The sequence below is a fragment of the Osmia lignaria genome, chromosome 11, assembly GCF_051020975.1.
Source record: "Osmia lignaria lignaria isolate PbOS001 chromosome 11, iyOsmLign1, whole genome shotgun sequence".
Classification (NCBI taxonomy): domain Eukaryota; kingdom Metazoa; phylum Arthropoda; class Insecta; order Hymenoptera; family Megachilidae; genus Osmia; species Osmia lignaria.
Genome location: NC_135042.1, coordinates 2,029,461 through 2,049,479, shown reverse-complemented (window position 1 = coordinate 2,049,479; position 20,019 = coordinate 2,029,461). Strand labels below are relative to the sequence as shown.

Below are 20,019 nucleotides of genomic sequence, written 5' to 3'. Positions count from 1 at the left end.
ATACAGACTCCGAACAATCACAGAAGGCAGCACGACCTAAACGAATAACAAAATTGCCCAAGAAGCTTGATGATCATGTAGTATACGTAAATTATTGCAATGCTTTGGTACCTGAAACGTATGAAGAGGCAATAAATTCGCAGGACTCTGCTAAATGGGAAGATGCAATGAGAAGTGAACTGCGTAACTTGCAAGAAAATGAAACCTGAACAGTAGTAAATATACCGCCAGATAAGAAAATTATAGAAATAAAATGAATTTACAGAATTAACTCGAATGGTGAGTATAAGGCTCGTGTAGTGGCCAAGGGCTTCCAGCAAATATATCAGAAAGAAGAAGAAGTTTATTCACCAGTCGCAAGAATAAACACCTTAAAAGTGCTGTTGTCAGTCGCATGTGTCAAAGACTGGAAGACAGAACAAATGGATGTACAAGCGGCATTTCTTAATGGAGCAATTAAATCGGAAGTCTATGTTTATCCACCAGACAGATACAAAGTAAATACTAATAAAGTATGTTTGCTTAAGAAGGCGTTATACGGATTGAGGGAAAGCCCCGGTGATTGGTATGAATGTTTCGACAATTTCATGGTAAGCGAAGGATTTATAAGGTCAAATTATGACTATTGTATGTATGGGCCATTCCACACAAAGTGATCACACTTTTTCCGGCATGGTCTTGGATGTTTGTTAAATTTTGTAGGCTTGTAGAACTCAATGTACGAACAAAAAATCGATGCTCCGTTCCTCGATATTGTTTAAACTTTTCGAGTTGTAAGAACTGAAAGTTTAGGGTCACTTTTTTTTCAAAAAATCATAACTCGAAAAGTATTATAGATATCGACATGCATGATTCGGCATTTTATAGGTAAAACTTCAAACTTTAATAAAAAAATTACTACATGTGTCAACGCAATCTTCAAAGTATTGTAAATAATCTTTATAGTATTCAGACTTGAAAATAACCCCAAGGAGGAGCACGAATCGGTCTGAAATTTTCTCTGTAGAATCTTTAAAGAGTTTTTCTAAATACCCTGAAAATTTCATGATGGAACACACAGAATTGCCGGAGTTATAAAATTTTATTGCTGCGTATGACCTGCCGGCGGACCATCGCGCGCCATCCGGTTCGCATGCGCCACTGCACTTGTCGGCGTTACTTTTCGGTCTATCCGCTTACAAATACAAATTGGAGTAAATAATTGTTTGTAATACATACTTTTTTCTTAATCTGGAGAGGTGATTTTAAAGATTTTGATGTGATAGGAGATTCACTAAGAGATTTGAGGGCACTATTTAACGACGATAACGAATATTCCCGATCTATTTCTTCTACATAATTATTTGTATTTGTTCCCGAATTTGACGAATTGTTGCTTATTACTTGTTTTACATTACTTGGACCAGGAACAGGCTCTTGAACTGTTGAAGAACAACCCGGCTTACTTACGTTTACGATAGGAAGATTTGGACGATCTAATCTAGATGTTCGAATTACTCGCATTCTACACATGCAGCACAAATATTCTCCTAATATTATATTCTGATATTTTTCACGAAACGCAGTTGTAACTGATCGAAGATTTTTAATTACGTTTGAATGTCGAGGTAAACTAAATGGATTGGAACAATATCTTCGCGGCATTTTTGCTTTCCACCAATACACAATTACAGTTTTAAACTAAGAAAAACAAGAAACTGAAAAGTATACAGCACAGTTATGCACAGCACTGAACGCTTAACTGAAACCGCTCGTCTCCTTGCTTTCCCAAATAAAACTGAACGGTGTTCTGGAAAAGCGAACTGTCGAAGTCATTTAGCCATACTTTTATTGCCTTTTTATCCGACTTCGAAAAGGAGGAGGATACTCAATTCGATGTGTATGTATTTTTTTTTTTTTTTTATGTATATTCACCGATTACGCCGAGACGGATGGACCAATCGGAACGAAACCTTTTGCATCTGGTAGAGTATGTCTCCCGATTGGTCCCGTTAAAAAAACATTTTGCATTTTTTCATTGTTAACGATTTTTTTGCAAAAAACGTAATGCTTGACTTATATTTTTCACCGATTACCGCGAGACGGATGGACCAATCGAATAAAAAATGTTGCATCTTGTAGAGTATATTTCCCGATTGGTCTCGCAAAAAAATGTTTGTATTTTTTCATTCCTAACGACTTATGTCGCAAAAAACGTAATACTTCATTTATGTCTTCTGGCGTTTATGCTGCAGGGAATGTATCGATTGTGATGAAAACTTTCACATTTAGTAGGAGGTATATCCGCGATGACCTCACTTGCAAAAATTTATTGAATTTGTTAATAACTACTATTATAGCAAAAAATCTACGCCTTCATGTTACTCTGCAAGGAATGTATCGTTCGCGATGAAACCTTTCATATTTGGTAGGAATTACAGGGTGTCAGGCGACTACCTCGACAACCGTAGAGGGATGATTGCTAAGGGGATTCTAAACAACTTTTTCCTTTGCCAAATTGTTGGTTAAGGCTTGGTTTGCGAGTTAATAACAAATAACACCGACCAATCCGAGCGCGGATAGAGTGCAGTCCGAGGGACTGCAGTGTCGGGTACGAAAACCTGGCCTGACGTTGGTCGCGAACGAACGGCTTGGCACCCCGTTGGCATAGCACAATAAAAAAACTGAACTGGTAGAACATTTTTAGTCGCTGTTTAGAATGAATATGGAACCTAATCTCTTATTGCCTGTCATAATGTAAAAAAGGAAATTCTAAGGATTTTAAACAACAAATAAAAATGTTTGAAGTGGTATAATTAATAAACGTTTGAATTAAAGGCTACACTAATGATGCAAAATTTGAAAACAATTTAAATGAAACTTACCCATTCGTTTCTAAATTAACTTGCTACGCTCAAAGCAAATAATTCCCACTAGATCACTGTGTCGATTGTGGACATTCGATGAGCAAACACCTCGCCTATTATTCACACCTAAGTGCAATAAATGAGGGGAGTTCACTGGCTCGATCATGAAAATTGCTGTTCTACCGAACGTGTTTCCTCGATTCCCAGTGACAATTATCTGCTTTCAGCGTAGTAGGTTAATTTACGAACGAATGCGAAAGTTTCATTTAAATTGTTTTTAAATGATTAATTATTCCATTTCAATCATTTTCATTTGTTGTTTAGAATGCTTAGAATTTCATTTTTTACATTATGATAGGCGACAAGAGATTAGGTTCCGTATTCATTTTAAGCAACGACTAAAAATGTTCTACCCGTCCAATTTTTTATTGTGCTATGCCAACGGGGTGCCGAGCCGTTCGTTTGCGACCTACGTCAGGCCCGGTTTTCATAGCCGACATTGCAGTCCCTGAGCCCGCGCGCTGTACGCGCTCGGATTGGTCGGTGTTTTTTGTTAATAACTAGAAAAACAAGCCTTAACCAACATTTTGCAAAAGGAAAAAATTGTTTAGAATCACCTTAGCAATCATCCCTCTTCGGCTGTAAACGTAGTGGCGTGACACTCTGTATATCCGCGATGACCCCACTTGCAAAAACTTATGGAATTTGTTGTTTATTAACCATTTAAATTTGGTCAATATTTTTTAGGTTTATGGTTATTAGCTAAGTAACAGAAACCCAAAATCACCTTACACTATCCTAAAAATACTACAGGTTCCACTAAAAAGTGTGAAATAAAATAATTTTTAACAAAAAACAAATCCGACTTCGAAATGCACTAAAAAGTGTCAAATAATTTCTATTTCATTTATACCAATATTCCATAGCTATTAATAATATCTACTTAATCGTTAAATAGGATACCAAATACATTTCAAAGTTTTCGGAGGCGGCGCAAAATTAAAAATACTCGAACAAACGATGCTGCCAATAACGATTTGATTGCGATATGGCAAACTTGGTAATTAATAAGTCGTAAGAGAAAAATTATAGGTCCGGCTGAAAACATTTGTAATTGTAACGATTGTATGAAAAAGTAGCAGCCCTCCTGATGTACATGCACTATACTGCAGTTCATAAGAGACCATACTTAACTCGCGCCGCTCACTAGGTCTAGAGAGATTTTTAATAACGTGTGTTATTCCCCTCTACAGCTTGCTTCTTATTATACTTTGCGACCATATAAATGGCGGGCAGAAATATATGACATACGATAATTGATAACCGGTGATGATATTGTAAAGTTTCACGATACAATTAAATTCCTATTATTTGTCGCAAGAAAAAAATGATGTGAACGCAAAGTAAGAAGCAAGCTGTAAAGGGGAATCACACGCACTATTAAAAATCTCCCTAGACCACAGTAGGTCACTAGCTGCGCGAGTTAAGTGCGGTCACTCGTGAACTGCAGTATAGTTCATTCGCAATGGGTTTGTTGATTCCCGTTGAATATTATTTACTTGAAATTATCAAATGGGTGATTTATCATAGGTTGCCGACGTCCGAGTTAGGATCTTCTTAGTAGAGGAAAAGTTTTTAATTTTGCGCCGCCTCCGAAAACTTTGAAATGTATTTGGTATCCTATTTAACGATTAAGTAGATATTATTAATAGCTATGGGATATTGGTATAAATGAAATAGAAATTATTTCACACCTTTTAGTACATTTCGAAGTCGGATTTTTTTTTTTGTTAATAATCAGAAAAATTTCACCAATGCGCTAGTAAAAGTTTCAGTAAAAGAAAGTCAGAAGTAAAAAAGTTTTACAATTGAATTAGTATTAGTCACACCGATACAGTACTCTCTCCTCCACAGTCTGTCCCTTTCTACGTTCACGCTTGGCTGGTCGTCGCGTGTAATCTGAGATTCGACACCTCGGCTGGATATATGCAACGTCTGAGTCCCAATCTCTGTTTCATATATTCAGCTCTTACTATATAGACCCGAGGTTCCTCCATTTATTAGTTCTAATAGTACCATAGTACTTTTTTATGCTGAATGTTTCAAGTAGTTGACATAGGTAAAAAAAAATGCAATTCCATTTAAATAAAAAGTGGATTTGCATTTTTTGAGTGCATCGTTGCATCCACGAAGAAAATGAAATCACAGAAAAATAGATATCATCATACCATTGAACTTTTACATAAACAGCTTTCTCTTATCTCTTGCCAAATTCCAGATATAACCCGTCCCAATTGCATGACGCATCCTGTATACTTTTATTAATTAAAAAACATTTATTTAAAGAAGTTAATAACTTTTTCTAAAAATAATTCTGAGATTGCACGTTCCTTCGGTCCTTTAGAGTAGGCATGTATTTTTCAGCAGCAAGGGGTGCTACGGTGCGCTATGTAAAATCCATGCGTTTGGTCAGTCAGAATTTATCGGAGCTGGACAATTCTATCATTTGGGTTGAACGAAGGATAGCATGATCACCATACATCTCACTCTAAACATGTGCAAATGTTTCGCTTTTGTTCTTCAGGCGTATCGTCGCGATGCCTCTAGCGAGATGAGCGTTTGAATGTGTCTGTAAAAATACTTGAGGCGCTGTTGCCTTCCTAGATCGTGTTGCGCGCACGCTAGCTGAGAATTAAACCTTCCAAGTTCGTAACAGACCACGCAAGTGGCTCCACCAGGCCCAACGAAAAAACTGCTGTAATACCGACGTCCCGAATCGGAGAGGTCACGTGCCGTGTCTACCTGTTCACCATTTATACCATCACGTGCCTGATACCAAACACGATACAGTTTGAATGGGATAATGTTTGTTATGGGGCGCTGTGAAAAATCCAGGCGGGCGGCAATCAAAACTTAGCGAAAAGAGACAATCTCAACATTCAGAATGAGGAGGACAGCATGACTGTAGTGCGTCTCACTCAGCGTACGTGCGTTGTTCCCTTTTTCGCTTGCCTTCGCAGCACAGTTCGAGTGACGTAATCAAGCTAACGCTTGATTCTGGCTACCATTCCAAATCGGCAGCCTTTCTACTTAGACGCCACCTTATAATTACTAGCTGAACTAAATTTGTCACGTGACTTGCTCTGTATTATTCAGATAATGGCGGAACTCGTCTGTGGGAATGCAATCGCGATTTTTCGTTTTTCGTCCTTATATGATAATATTTGAGGTTGGGTGAGGGCTCATTCGAAAGAGGAAGGTTCAGTGCTGCGCGCTCTGGACATCGTTTGAGTCACAAAACTCTTTTAATGACCTAAAAATACCTTGGATTCTGCGGATGTATTTTCTCGATTTTTTCTCTACTTTGGACACTCATATTATTAGATATTAACAAAATCTCGTTGAATCATGACCAGAGCGCGCTGCATTGAACCTTCCTCTTTCGAATGAGCCTTCACCCAGTCTCAAATATTCTCATATAAGGACGAAAAACGAAAAATCCCGGACCCCTTTTTAGGTCCTTTTTGCCGGTAAGGTCACCTCGCTGCATTACCCGTGTCAACCCCCTTAGCAGTATTACAAATGAAATTATATAACGTTTTACCACATTTAAAAAATGTACTTCTCCTGAAACTTTTTGAACAGGATAGTATAGTGCAGAGTAATTGTATTTAAAACAAATGTATTGTTACAAACTTGATTTTTACAGAATAAATTAAGAAATTAGTGATGATATTAAATCTTTCTGTGACTTATTTTTTGATAGAATTTAATGTATTCAGAAAACAAATTTGGTATTTTCTAGACCCATAGCAGGACATGCCAATTTGTGTCCTAAAAGTATTACGACGAAACCACAAGAATTGGAAACTCTTCTAAGTACTGTAAAACACGAGATATTACACGCTTTGGGATTTTCTGCCAGTTTATACGCTTTTTATCGAGATGAAAATGGCGAACCTAGAACACCAAGAAGAAGTGACACAGGAAAACCGTTGTTGAACGAAAAGTAAGTACATGTTTTATTGTGATTTCTGACCTTTAGTTAATTACAAACATGTTTTCAAAAAATAAGCCGGATTATTGCTTTACTATGCATCATATCAACATTTGTTGAAGCCAAAGCAAAAGTATTTCATCCAGTATAGTGGACTCGTTAAATTGCCACATGACAAATTTGGCTTTCACATAAATAGTTTTCAAGCATGCTAGTGCCACTCTTCCGCTATCATAGCCTACGAAAATGATAGGATTTTATCTCCCTTTTCCTCTCCAATTAAAACTTTGAAAGCGTGAATAATTTTCCACCCTTACCGTCTCGTCTGCGGCAGTATAGCGAGAGTCTACTGTAGTACCACAATCTATTACGATACGTTTTGCATATTACATATTTTACCAGTTAATAATATGAATGAAATTACAAAAGTTACAAATTAAATTACTGATATTATTAGTATATTTTACAAGTGTTATATTGCACAGTGAGTATGAATTTTGCAGCTTATGAACATTTTTTTGTAAAATTTTTACAAATCTTGAAAGACTACTAATTTGCTTTACAAGCTTTTCCCCCTCTTCTATCGGTAGTCGCTCTAACCGACTGTGTGAGTTGCATATTTTCATAATTTAGTGTATCATTTGGTATACTACAAGTAATTTCATAATCTATTTATTGATTTGCTGTTAAAGTTAGGATTATTAATTACTACTAGTAAAGTTTTAGTGATTTTGTTAATTTTAGGTTATTTCAATCATGATTAATTATTTTCTTTTTTCATTTTCAAATAGTGAGAATAAACTAGAAGAATACAGCTAGACCGCATCGTAAACAATTTTGTAAAAGAATAAATTTCGAATTTTACATCGAAACTGAGTTTGAACAAAGATTAAGAACGTCACTTAGCAATGTAAAGGCACTTTTAGGTATTAGAATGCTATTTCTCATTCAACATTTAAGAGTGGTGCATTAACGCCAAAGCAGTAACATTGTATTATTTTGCACTGGTTTGATACTGGGTATCAATCACTCATCATTGGACTACCGCAACAAAAGGAGGAAGTTACTCAATTCGATCAGTATATATTTTTTTTTCTATGTGTGTTCACCGATTACCCCGAGGTAGATGGACCAATCGGAACGAAACCTTTTGCATCTTGTAGGGTATGTCTTCCGATTGGTCCCGTCAAAAAAAAATTTTTCATTTTTTCATTGTTATTGCAAATGTTACGTGCAGAGTAGGCGTAGTGGTAGGTGACTACTCTGCGGTAGTTTATGATCCGACGCAACGCTTAAACACCTTCTTTTGTGAAGGAAAAAATAGTATGGGATTCGGATTCAGTCTAGATTTATACAAGCCTCTCGTTCGTTGGGTACAGGGTTGGGAATACACAACAAATAATTAGCAAGATTGAATAATTAACTATTATATATATTATCCCAAAAGAAAATGATCTATTACAAACTCGAATTGTTAGACGTTCAAACGGAAAAGATGTTACAATTTTTAAACAACCGAAGACAGAGTATACAGATTTTTGGTTGAGACTCACCGGATAAACAGAAACGGTTAACTGGATTGATAGAGCGCTGCCTTCTCTCTCTCTCTTCCTCTCGACGCACGGATGATCGAAACTATGGTTTTACACTAAGTCTTAATGTCTTTATGTTAATGATTCTATCGGTAAATGAGTTGAAACTGAAGTCTTTCTTTATCGAGGAAACTAAGTCTTTTCGCGTGACACTTGGTTTTCACGAAACTCTGCTTGTTACGCGGCATAGTATAGCGCTAGCGGATCTATAATAGCAGTCTTATACTTTTAACAATCTTACGGGTTTAACTATCGAGAGCAATAAACTCACCGTAAGACATCGTCCGTTTTGCCTTTCATGTACCTGGTAAAAATGGTAACAACGGTAAATTCATGAACCGATGAATTTACTACATCAGTTTAGAAGCACGGTCAGTTATGTTCAATAACACATTGTCTAATTGCTAGAAACCTTTCTAAGCTGGTCGGAGTAGTATTTTGTCACGTACCGAATCAATCACCATGAAGCATCAAAAGGTCCAACAGTAAACAGACCTTCCACAGTCCAAGGCCAGTAAAGTCAGAACGTTTATTTGGCATTCGCATTGTCCACAAATGCTCACGACGAGCAGTTTACAATCTTTTACGAGGTTTTGCCATTCACTTTACTTAAATTCTAACTCCTCTTCCGTGTCTTAAACGGACCCCCTGCTGTGCATGTGTCTTGTGAGTTCTACCAACCCCGACAGGGTTCGAACCGTCTTGCGCTCTGTCCCAGGTACCACCGGTCGCAAAGACCTTCAGAGCCCACAGTCGCTCGCATCTGGCACACAGCCTATACCTGAGCCATCAGTCGCTCTTGCCTGGGTGATATCGCCGTTTCTGTGCAAACACGTACCTTAAGACTCCCACGTGCACCGCAGCCGATGGGTTTTCGGCTAGCTTACATGGGAAATGTCCAGCGAGGTGATTTGCTAAACCGTTCAGCCTATGGCCATTAGTCAAACTCCAAACGTTTGCTAATTGGCCACTTTTCGTCAACACCTCCCTCGTTGGACTACCTCTCTGCGGCTTCTTGCTGACCGTTCGTAAGACCCAGGAGAGGGAGAATACAAAACTTGGAACGAGACACCGAGACTCGAACTTCACTTACTGTCGATCCTCAGATCTGATCACTTCGTCAGCATTCTTAAAGTCATCTTACACGATCTTATCGATACGCTCCGACATAGCTTCACAGTTCAGTTTGACATACCTCTGAGGTATTAGTTCTCATACACACATAAACATTTGTACATCATCTACGAATTAAACATATCTGCTTTTAACGACTTAGCTTAAGTCTCAGTGTAAATTATTCTCCTTGCAAAGGTAAAAGTTTGTAAGGAAGTACGCACCTTCCGGTGGTGGAATCCGCGTCACATAACGGCATCCTCTACCGCGAAGGCGTACTAAACACTGCTCGAAGTATTTTGAGATACTAGGCGTTCCTCGGACAGAGAGACCGCGTACCTCGCGACTGTATGGCCGACTGTGTTCGCTATTGCCCGTAATCGTTTTTATTATGGCTAAAAATGCTGACTTTGCATAGGTTGGGAAAAGAGTTCGCTAGTGTATTGACCTGTTGGAATGTCGGTGCATTGGCATATATTTTCGACGCAGCATTTCGAGAAGAAGAATTCGTTGACGCTGGTGACTCCAAGGAGGTCGGTCAATGAACCGATCTCATGACTGCCAATGCTTTCGCAATTTGAAATCGGAGATAATAGAATTTTCTTTGTCGGGACGTAACACAAAAAACCGGAAGTTTCTAAACTGAACATAGGATGATTTCAATGACTCTGTTGGTGAAATTCCCCATGTCTACGCAGAACAACGAAGTTGGCAACGAAAATGCTTCGTTGGTGTGTCTTTACCGATAGCGGCAGCACCTCACGGGCCCACCTTGTCTACGCGGTCCCCTCTCCACGCTCGATCGATCGACGCCATGATCGATTCTTCTTCTTCTTAGATGAACGCTCGATGTAAGAACACGTATTCGCAGTCCACGCGCCTATTCATTCAAGGTTTTCGTCTGTTCAGTATACGCTAAGCTGATTCTTCAGCCCACGCAACCTTGTTATTAGTTTAATAGTGTTTCTCGGTAGTTAATGTTACGCGCTGTTAATATAGTTAATTTATGTGTTCACTCGTCCGCTCAACTATTGTTCTGTGATTCTTTTGTAAATACTTTCTTTCCTTGTGTTCATTAAAGTTTAAGTGATCGTTACGCAGGCGTGTTTTATTTCCGTCCTCGCAGACCACGCAAAAACGCAAACAGACTCTTTAATATGTTGTCGGGGACATGATTCTGAACAACTTTTTCATTATGCATAATCAATGAAAAGCTTTAGTTTCCGAGATATTCGTGAAAAACTATTGTTACTACTACATTGAATTCTATGTATGCCTACGTGTCTCTGGCGGTGTATGAGTCAGCATGCAATCGCCGATTCTCTACTGTTTCTATAATAGTTACATTAATAGTTACGGAATAAGAGCTCTGTACCCGTTTAAGTGAGACAGCCTGTACATATACTCTGCGAGGCATGTACCGATCACGATGAAACCTTTCATATCTAATAGGAGATATTTCCGCGATATCTCACTTGAAAAAATTTATGTAATTTGTTATTGTTAATAACTATTGTTATAACTTGTATGGAACTTGTTATCGTTAAAAACTATCGTGATTGCAATTTACCAATAAGAACAGTAAACTACCTTACGGCATCCTACAAATACTGCTCGTTCCACTAAAAAGTGTAAAATAAAATAATTTTTAACAAAAAATATAACCGACTTCGAAATGCACTAAAAAGTATGAAATAATTTCTATTTTCTAATGAAATAATTTTGTTGGTTTTATCAGGGCGTTTGATTAAAAAAACTAAATCTCTTTGTAACGGGGCCGGTCGGTTCGGTGCGCACGGCGTTGCGCACCGCGGCGGTTTCCCCGTGCCAGGGTTCGCTTGGGAACAGGTCGGTAAATAACGAGGCTGTGTTGTTATCAAAAATAGAAATATTTATTCAAGGAACTTGACGTACAGCACGGCGTTTACTCCCGCCGGGCTGGCTGGGCGGCGGTGTTCTCCTGCCTCGGTAGCTACAAACAGAATATCGTCTGGTGGTTAGACGCGTGGAGCCAAACCTTAAATCTAGTGTACATGACTTAAGAGCTACGGTCGGAACCCGGTCCGTCACAGAAATTACGCGGCCTTAATTCTAGCGCGGTTCGTAGCCGTTGCTACGCGGTCTTACAAACTAACGGCGCGATGTCGGAGCGCGGAGTGAAAGCGCTGAACGGAGCGCGAACGCAGAAGAACGCAAACGCACGCAAACGCAGAGTCGGGATAGGATTGGCCCGATTGGGCCGACGGTGTTTATTAAATCGCGCTGCGGTGTTTCGCGCTGCGGTGGAGTTGCTGCTCGCTTGCCTCACGCGGCTCGTCTTCTCGTACGCCGTGATAGAACCGAACAGCGAACGAGTCGACGACCAATCCTGGCCAGCCTGGGTAGCGCCACAAAGCTGGACGGAATCGGCTGCCAATGCGGTGCCGAGTAAGCTAGCGTTCGGAATCCCCGCGGAAGCACCGGCAGAGATTATGAACGCGCACTAGCTTCGTCACCCCGGGTCAACCACGGGACTGACGAGGCTAGGCGCCTACGGCCGCTGGACCTATGGGAGCTGCCAGGTCGTAGCGTAGTGCAATGCTACGGCCCGTTGGCCCGAGATCTCTTCGCCAGGTCAGCCATGGCGTCGAGAGCTCTGGTGCTCCGGTCCGGACCTCCGAGGAGGGTCCCTCGGGGCCGAAACCCCGAGGCAACTCATCGATCCGCGCATCGATCGGTCCTACTTATACTCTAATCGCCCGGGAGTGGGGATGCCGCCGCGGTGGGGGCCCGTGATGCACGACGCCGATCCGCGGCTGTCGTCGCATCTTTATACGTACTTTATTCTGCATGTTGGTCGCAGACCGTGGGTTTTTAAACATAACGGTTAATAAAAAAAATTGAACAGAGAGGAGCTAGAAAAAGGCGGCGCTGGCCACGCATACGAAAATAAAAGAAGAACAATGGCGCCATAAATGAAAAACAAGAAAACGAGTGTTGTCAATAATACCTACCTCAACACGAGTTTCTTAAACTATTTATTCCTTAAGACCTAATCCTATTCTACATTTTTTGTGCGCAGGAGCAAATAGTCCTTTGGTCAAAATATCAGCAATATTTTCTTCGGTAGGAACATACGATACATCTATTTCACCGCGAGCAAATACCTCTCGTACATAATGATTTCTAATATGGATGTGCTTGGTTCGCGCATGTTGCACTGGATTTCTTACTATATTTAGCGCACTTTGATTATCACAATATGTTAACGTGGCTTTTGCATCAGATTCCATAAAACCCAATTCTTTTAATAAACTTCGCATGTATACTAATTCTTGAGCTATTTCGGACAACGCTACATACTCCGATTCGCTGCTGGCCAGTGCTACGGATTTTTGCTTGCGGGACTCCCAGGACACCACCGCATCACTCATTATCACAGCATATCCTGTGTACGATAATCGATCATCCACATCAGCACCCCAATCAGCGTCGACAAAACCAAATATCGGCTTTCCCGTTTTACGATAGGCCAAACCTAAAGATGGCGTTCCTTGAAGATACTTTCCTTAGGGTTGTTATTAAATTCACTCAATTTGCTAATTACATGGCTAATGTCGGGTCTTGTAGCTACACTTAAATACATCAAGGATCCAGTTAATGATCTATATAAAGTAACGCTTACTTGCTTTTCATCGGTATCCTTGCTTAATTTTACATTTCCATCTAACGGTGTGGCTACCGATTTCGAATTTTCCATACCGAACCTTCTCAGTACATCTCGAATATACTTAGTGTAGGATGGTATGAGCGAATGAGGGATTCGGAGGTAACAGAAGAAATCACTCTGAGTACACAGTTATTATATCTTTAATAATATTTCGCTGATCGTTCTCGATCCAGCTCTGTTGAAATCTTAGTCAAAACACCTACATTTTCCGTTCGCGTTCACGGTTTTAAAGTTAGCCGATAGTAGGCGTTTCTCGCCTCCGCCAATTAGGTGTTCCCAAGGAATTCCTAAGGCCCTTGACATCTCCCTCCCAATCTAGGCGCTTGAGGGGAAATTCGCTAGGCACGTTGACCCATGTACTTCGCCACGGAGACCAGGTTTATGGTGCGGCTATTTCGGACCCTCGGTCAGTCAAAATCTAAATGCCCTATTGTGGCTGAAAATTAGTTTCCTTACTTTGCAAAAAAAATAGCCGACATCATATCGGTCGGCTCGGCTGTCGAATATCTGGCCGTCAGTACCAACAATACTTTATTGCCTATATTAGTTTGTTTCATAATTATTGATCCTGACCTTCATGTCTTTCAAATTCAATACCTAAACAATAGCTCAAGGGTCCCAAGTCTTTGGTTTCAAACGCGTTAGATAAGCCTCTTTTAACGGTTACAAATAGCTCATCTGAATTCGTTGCAACAATTAAATCATCCACATATACTAATAAAATAAGGAAACCAGTCTTACTTTCTAAAACATACATACATTTATTGGTATTCAATCTTCTTAAACCTATTGCTTGTAATTGTTCGTCCAAAGCTATCGACCATTGACGTCCTGATTGTTTTAATCCATAAATGGATTTGTTTAATCGATATACCATATCCTCGTTTTCTCCTTCTTGGAACCCTTCTGCCTGTTCCAGGTACACTTCCTCTTCGAGTGTTCCGTTTATGTATGCCATCACTATGTGCAGGTGATAAAGTTGCAAGTCGTGTTCTATAGCTAGTGCCATCAGCAACCTTATTGAGCTCATCCTTGCCACGGGAGCGAAAGTTTCATTGTAATCCTCCCCGAATTTTTGGAAGAACCCTCTAGCTACTAGTCGAGCTTTTCGACGCTCAATGGTACTGTCTGCATTATATTTGGTTTTCAGAACCCATTTACTTCCAATTACATTTTTGTTCCTTGGCCGTTTGACTAAGGTCCAAGTTCCATTTCGTTTCAACGCATCAAACTCTCTTTTCATGGCTATTTTCTATTCTTCAGCATTTGAACCACTTATTGCTTCCACGTACGTTGGATCTACTTCCTTTTGATACAACATATTCGCTTCTTGTGTAGTTTGATTTTCCATATAATTATATAATTTCTTGGGTCTACCTCTTAAACCTGTTCTTAGAATCCTTGGTCTGCCAGGCCCTCTCCTTGGAGTTTCCTGAATTGACTCATCATGTGGGGTTTCCTCATCATTTATTTCATTATTTTCTTCGTGATCTATACTATCGCTTTCTTCTTTTTCTTCTTGTTTGTCAGTTAAAGCGATATCATTTTCGGTTGCTCGTCTATTACATAGCTTTTCTGAAAACTTGACGTCTCGTGCTATACGTACTTTTCTTTCCTTTGAGTCCCATAGCCGGTAGGCTTTTGATTCTTGCGAGTAACCTATGAAAACATATTCTTTAGCTTTTGGTTCAAATTTATCCCTGCCAGGCCTTTTTAACAACATGAACGCCCTACATCCAAACGTTTTGAAATAAGATACATTCGGTTTGTATCCGTACCAACATTCAAACGGAGTGTTTGAATCTAATTTCTTTGAAGGGCACCTATTTCTCAAATATGCAGCTGTAGAGATAGCTTCTGCCCAGAAACCTTTTGGCAGAGTTGACGAATGTAACATGCTTCGGGCCATATCTACAAGTGTTCTATTCATCCTTTCTGCGGTCCCATTTTGTTGAGGTGTATACGCACTAGACTTCTCTCTTCTTATTCCATTTTCTTCCAATATTCTATCAAAATCCGCAGAACAGTATTCTAGACCATTGTCCGTCCTTAGGCATTTTATTTTTCTTTCAGTTTGTTTTTCGACTTTAGCCCTATACTTCTGAAAAGCTTCTTTAGCCTCTGCCTTAGATTTTAGGAAGTACACTTCTACCCAATTTGTGCATTTGTCAATAAATGTAATAAAATAACGAGATCCACCATTCGACAAAGTTTGCATTGGACCACAAACGTCCGAGTGCACTAAATCTAATGTCTTTACAACTCTCTTATTTGTAGAAGTTTTAAACGGCAATACTGTTTGTTTGCATTTTACATATATATCACAGAATGGCATTTCTCCTTTGGATTTAAAATTTAAACCTTTTACCATGTCCATTCTTACAAGTTTCTTTAAGTCGTTTTCATTCAAATGACCATAACGCATGTGCCACAGCAGTAAATCGTTTGAGAATGAGACAAACATAGCTGTCTCCTGCTCCTTTTTTTCTTTAACATAATATAAATTTCCAAGTTGAGATGTTATTTAGATGAATTGGGAGAGAACGTGCGACGTGATAGCTGGAGTGATTAGAGAGTGAAAAGTTAGTAAATGTGAGAAAGAAAAGGTTTAGGGTCAACAGAAAGTGGGAGTACGTAAGAGAGGAAAAGAGTGACAGATAAGGTCAATATTAAAGAAAGTGAAGTAAGAAGAAAATCGGCGATAAGCAAAATCGTTGGAAGTGAGGTTAGGAAGAGAGAAGGCTGGGAAAGAGCGCGAAGGGAGGAAAGAGGGAACGGAGAGAGATACCTGGGGGACAGGTGGGAAAAAGGTGACACAGAAGAAGCCCCGGTAGGTAAGGAAGAGATAGAAGAAAGGGGAAGGGGGAAGTATGGAGGACAGAACAGAGGAATCAAAAGAAAAGAGAAAAATCGCGGAAGGGAAGGATGAACTAGGAAAAGCTGACAAAGGCGGGAAAAGAGGCAGACCGACCAACGTGGCAGCACTGAAAAAAGAAAGGAGCATAAGCATGGGAAACATGACGAGCATAGAAGAAATTTGGAAAAGGAAAAGAGAAACGGAAGCGGAAGAAGAGGAGGGGAGAGAAGAAGGAGGAGAGCGTGACCCGCAAGTAGAAGGATGGATGTTTAGAGCGAGCAGTTTGGTAGGAAGATCGCCGGAGAAGAAGAAAGAGCGGGTGGAAGAGGAAAGTGGAGTTGGACAGATGAAGAGGATGATTAAAGAATTGGGAGAAGGTCTGAGCAAGAAAATAGAAGAAAGCGCAAGGAACCAGGGAAGAGAAATGAGGGAAGGGATAGCGGGAGTGAAAAAGGGAATAGAAAAGGAAATAGGTAATCTAAAAGAAGAAATCAAAAAGAGAGAGGATAAGTGGATGGTGCAAAGGAGGGAACTAGAAGAGAAAGTGGAAGGACTCAGAAAAAAGGTGGAAGAATTAGAAAAAGAGGAAAAAGAGAACGACGAATGGAATAAATTAGAGGAGAAAATTCAAAAAATGGAACAGGGTACAAAAGAGGAAAGGAGGGCAGGGAAAGAAGAAGATACAATAATGGAAAAATTGAGAGAATTAGAGGGTAGGTGGGAACGGAAGGAAAAAGATGAAAAAAGAAAAAACATAATAATTAAAGGGGTGAGAATAAAAAGGGAGGAGATGAAAGAGAAAGCAGAGGAGATAATGAAAGCAATCGGGGTCCAGGACGCGGTGGAGGAGGTGAAAGCGGCAGGATTTGGGGAAGGGGGAAAAGAAGTAAGCATGGTTCAAATAAAATTGAAGACAGTAGAGCAGAAAAGAAGCGTAATGATGAGAAAGAAAGAGCTGAAAGGCAGGGATGAAAGAATAGAAGAGGACTTAACATGGAAAAAAAGGAGGATACAATGGAAGCTAAGAAGGATAGCAAAGGAGGAAAGAGAAAAAGGAAAGAACGTATGGGTGGATTATGGAAGAATCAGAATAGAAGGGAAATGGTGGAGGTGGGAGGAGGACAGTGAGTGCCTGAAGGACGGACAGGGGAGAGAATGGTATGAAAAATAGGGGGTCGAACAACGTGGGGGAAGTAATGTGAGGGATAAAAGGGGGGAGCGAGTGGGATAAGTGGGAGAAGAAGAAAAGAGAGAAAGAGGGGGAAAGAGGGATAAAGGGATAGGAAAAGAAAAGAAGCAGAAGAGAAAGAAGAAGAGGGGGGAAAGGGTAGAAGGGGAGAAAAGAAAGAAAGAAAAAGAAAAGAATGAAAGAATAGAGGAAGAAAGGGAGGGGTGGGAAATAGGGTTTTGGAACTGCGCGGGAATCAGAAATAAAGATGAAGACTTCTGGAATACGATTATGAAGTGGGACGTGGTAGTCTTAATGGAGACCTGGCTTGAGAAGAAAGGATGGGAGAAGATAGAAGGACGGCTGCCAAAAGGATATAGATGGGAAGCACAGCTGGCTGAAAGAAAAAATAAAAAAGGAAGGGCAATGGGAGGAATGATGATAGGGGTGAAAGAGCACCTGATGGGAAAAGAAGGAAGGATAATAAAGGAAGGGAAAAAGACAGGAATAATGACAGCAGAATTCAAGAGAGGGGAAGAGAAATGGAGAGTGGTGGGGGTATACGTGAACGCGGACATAGAGGAAAAAATGGAGGAACTTAGGACAAGAATGGAAGACGTAGAAGAAGAAAGAATAACAATAATAGGAGGAGATTTCAATGCGAGAACAGGGGAAGAAGGGGGAGGAGGAAGGATGAGAGGGAGGAGGAGGAAGAGGGAGAAAGAAAATCAAAAGATAAAAAGCAAAATGCGGAGGGGAGAGTCATGTTAGAGGCACTAAGAGGAACAGGTTGGGAAATACTGAATGGGAATATGAGGGGGGATGAAGAAGGAGAGTTCACGTACACGGGAGCAAGGAGAAGCACAGTGATAGATTACGTAATAGAGGGGAAGGAAGCAGAGGAAAAGGGGAAGGAGAGAATCAAAAGAATGGAGATAGGGGACAGAGTTGACTCAGACCACCACCCAATGATACTGAAGTTGGAAGGGGAGAGAGTGGGGAAGGAGGAAGAAGGGGAGAAAAAAAGACCAGCGGCGAGAGGAAACTGGTCGGAGAAGGGAAGAGAAAGGTTTAAAAAGGAAATTGTGTGGAGGGAAATGAGAAAAGGAAAACTAGAAGAGGACATGGAGACAATGCTAGGGGAGTTCAGGAAGGGGCTTGAGAGAGGAAGGGAGGAAACAAAAACGCGTAGGAAAAAAGGGTGGTGGGACGAAGAATGTAGGCAGAAAAAGAAAGAAGTGAGAAAGGTGTTAAAAGAGTGGAGGAAAGGGAGGGTCGGGATAGTGAAGTATAGAGAAGCGAAAAAGGAATACAACAGACTATGCGGAACAAAAAAGGAAAAAGTAAACGAGAGTTTTGAAAAGGAGGTGGAAGAAGCAAGAACAGAAGGCGAGGTGTGGAAGATAATAAATAGGGAGAGGAAAAGAGGGGGGAGAGTGAAAACGGGTATAAAAGAAGAGGATTGGAGAAAACACTTCGTTAACCTACTAGGCGGGTCAGAAGAAAAGGTAGTAATGGGGGGAGAAAGAGAACGAGAAAGGGACGAGGAAGCGGATATAAGAAAAGAAGAAATAAGAAAAGCGGTGGCGAAACGAAAGGACGGAAAAGCAACAGGGGGAGATGAGATCCCCAACGAAGTGTGGAAATACGGTGGAGAAGAAGTAATGGACTGGGCATGGAAAATATGCAACAGGGTGTGGAGAGGTGAGGGATGGCCGGAAGGATGGAAGGAAGGGATAATCGCACCCATAAAGAAAAAAGGAGATGGGAAACAGGCATCTGACTACAGGGGGGTGACACTAATGCCCACGCTATACAAGATATATGCAGCGGCCCTGACTGAAAGGCTGAGAGAGGAAGTAGAGGAAAAGAGAATGCTGCCGGAAAACCAAACGGGATTTAGAAGAGGGATGGGAACAACGGACAATATCTACGTATTAAACTATCTGGTAAACAGACAGATAAAGAGGGCAAAAGGGAAAGTGATAGCGTTGTTCATAGACCTGAGAGCAGCTTTTGACTCAGTGGATAGAGGAGTCCTGATGGAGGCTCTAAGAGAAAGGGGCGTAAGGGAAGGGTTAAGAAAAAGGATAAAAGAGATCTTGAGGGAGATCAGAAGCAGGGTAAGGACAGGCGAAGGGACAACAGAACCATTCTGGACTGCAAGAGGAGTAAGGCAAGGGTGTCCACTAAGTCCATTGTTGTACAACCTGCTGACGGCAGATATGGAGGAGAAGATGAAAAAGGGAGGCGGAGGAGGGATAAAGATCGGAGGAAGGAAAATATACACTCTGGCTTACGCGGATGACGTGGTAGTTTTGGCGGAGGAGGAAGGGGATATGAGGGTGCTACTAGGGAGATTAGAGAAGTACCTGGATGAAAAGAGGCTGGAATTGAATCAGGAGAAATCAAAAATAATGAGATTCAGAAAAGGGGCGGGAAGATGGAAGAAAGTGGAGTGGTGGTGGAACGGAAAGAAAATAGAAGAGGTAGACCAGTTCAAATACCTGGGGTATGTATTCAGGAGAAACGGAGGCAGCGAATTACAGGTAAAAGACAGAATCAAGAAGGCAGGAATTGCGATGAGACAAGTATGGGGGATAGGAAAAAGAAGATTCGGAAAAAACTGGAAGAGAAGAATTTGGCTGTGGGATAAGCTAGTATGGACGATCATAGCATATGGAGCGGAAGTATGGGGATGGAGGGAGCGGCGGGAGATAGAGGGGGTACACGAGAG

The 20,019-nt window shown here is 40.7% G+C and overlaps 1 protein-coding gene across 3 annotated transcripts in view; it reads left to right on the top strand.

The window, feature by feature from the left end:
* Positions 1 to 20,019, top strand: part of Invadolysin (leishmanolysin-like peptidase, invadolysin) — a 1,079,802-nt gene that overhangs the window by 863,642 nt on the left and 196,141 nt on the right. For all 3 annotated transcript variants that reach the window (XM_076690814.1, XM_076690812.1, XM_076690813.1), the window contains exon 8: positions 6,652 to 6,855. In XM_076690814.1, the coding sequence (XP_076546929.1) occupies positions 6,652 to 6,855 (204 nt within the window). The remainder of the gene's footprint in view (positions 1 to 6,651; positions 6,856 to 20,019) is intronic.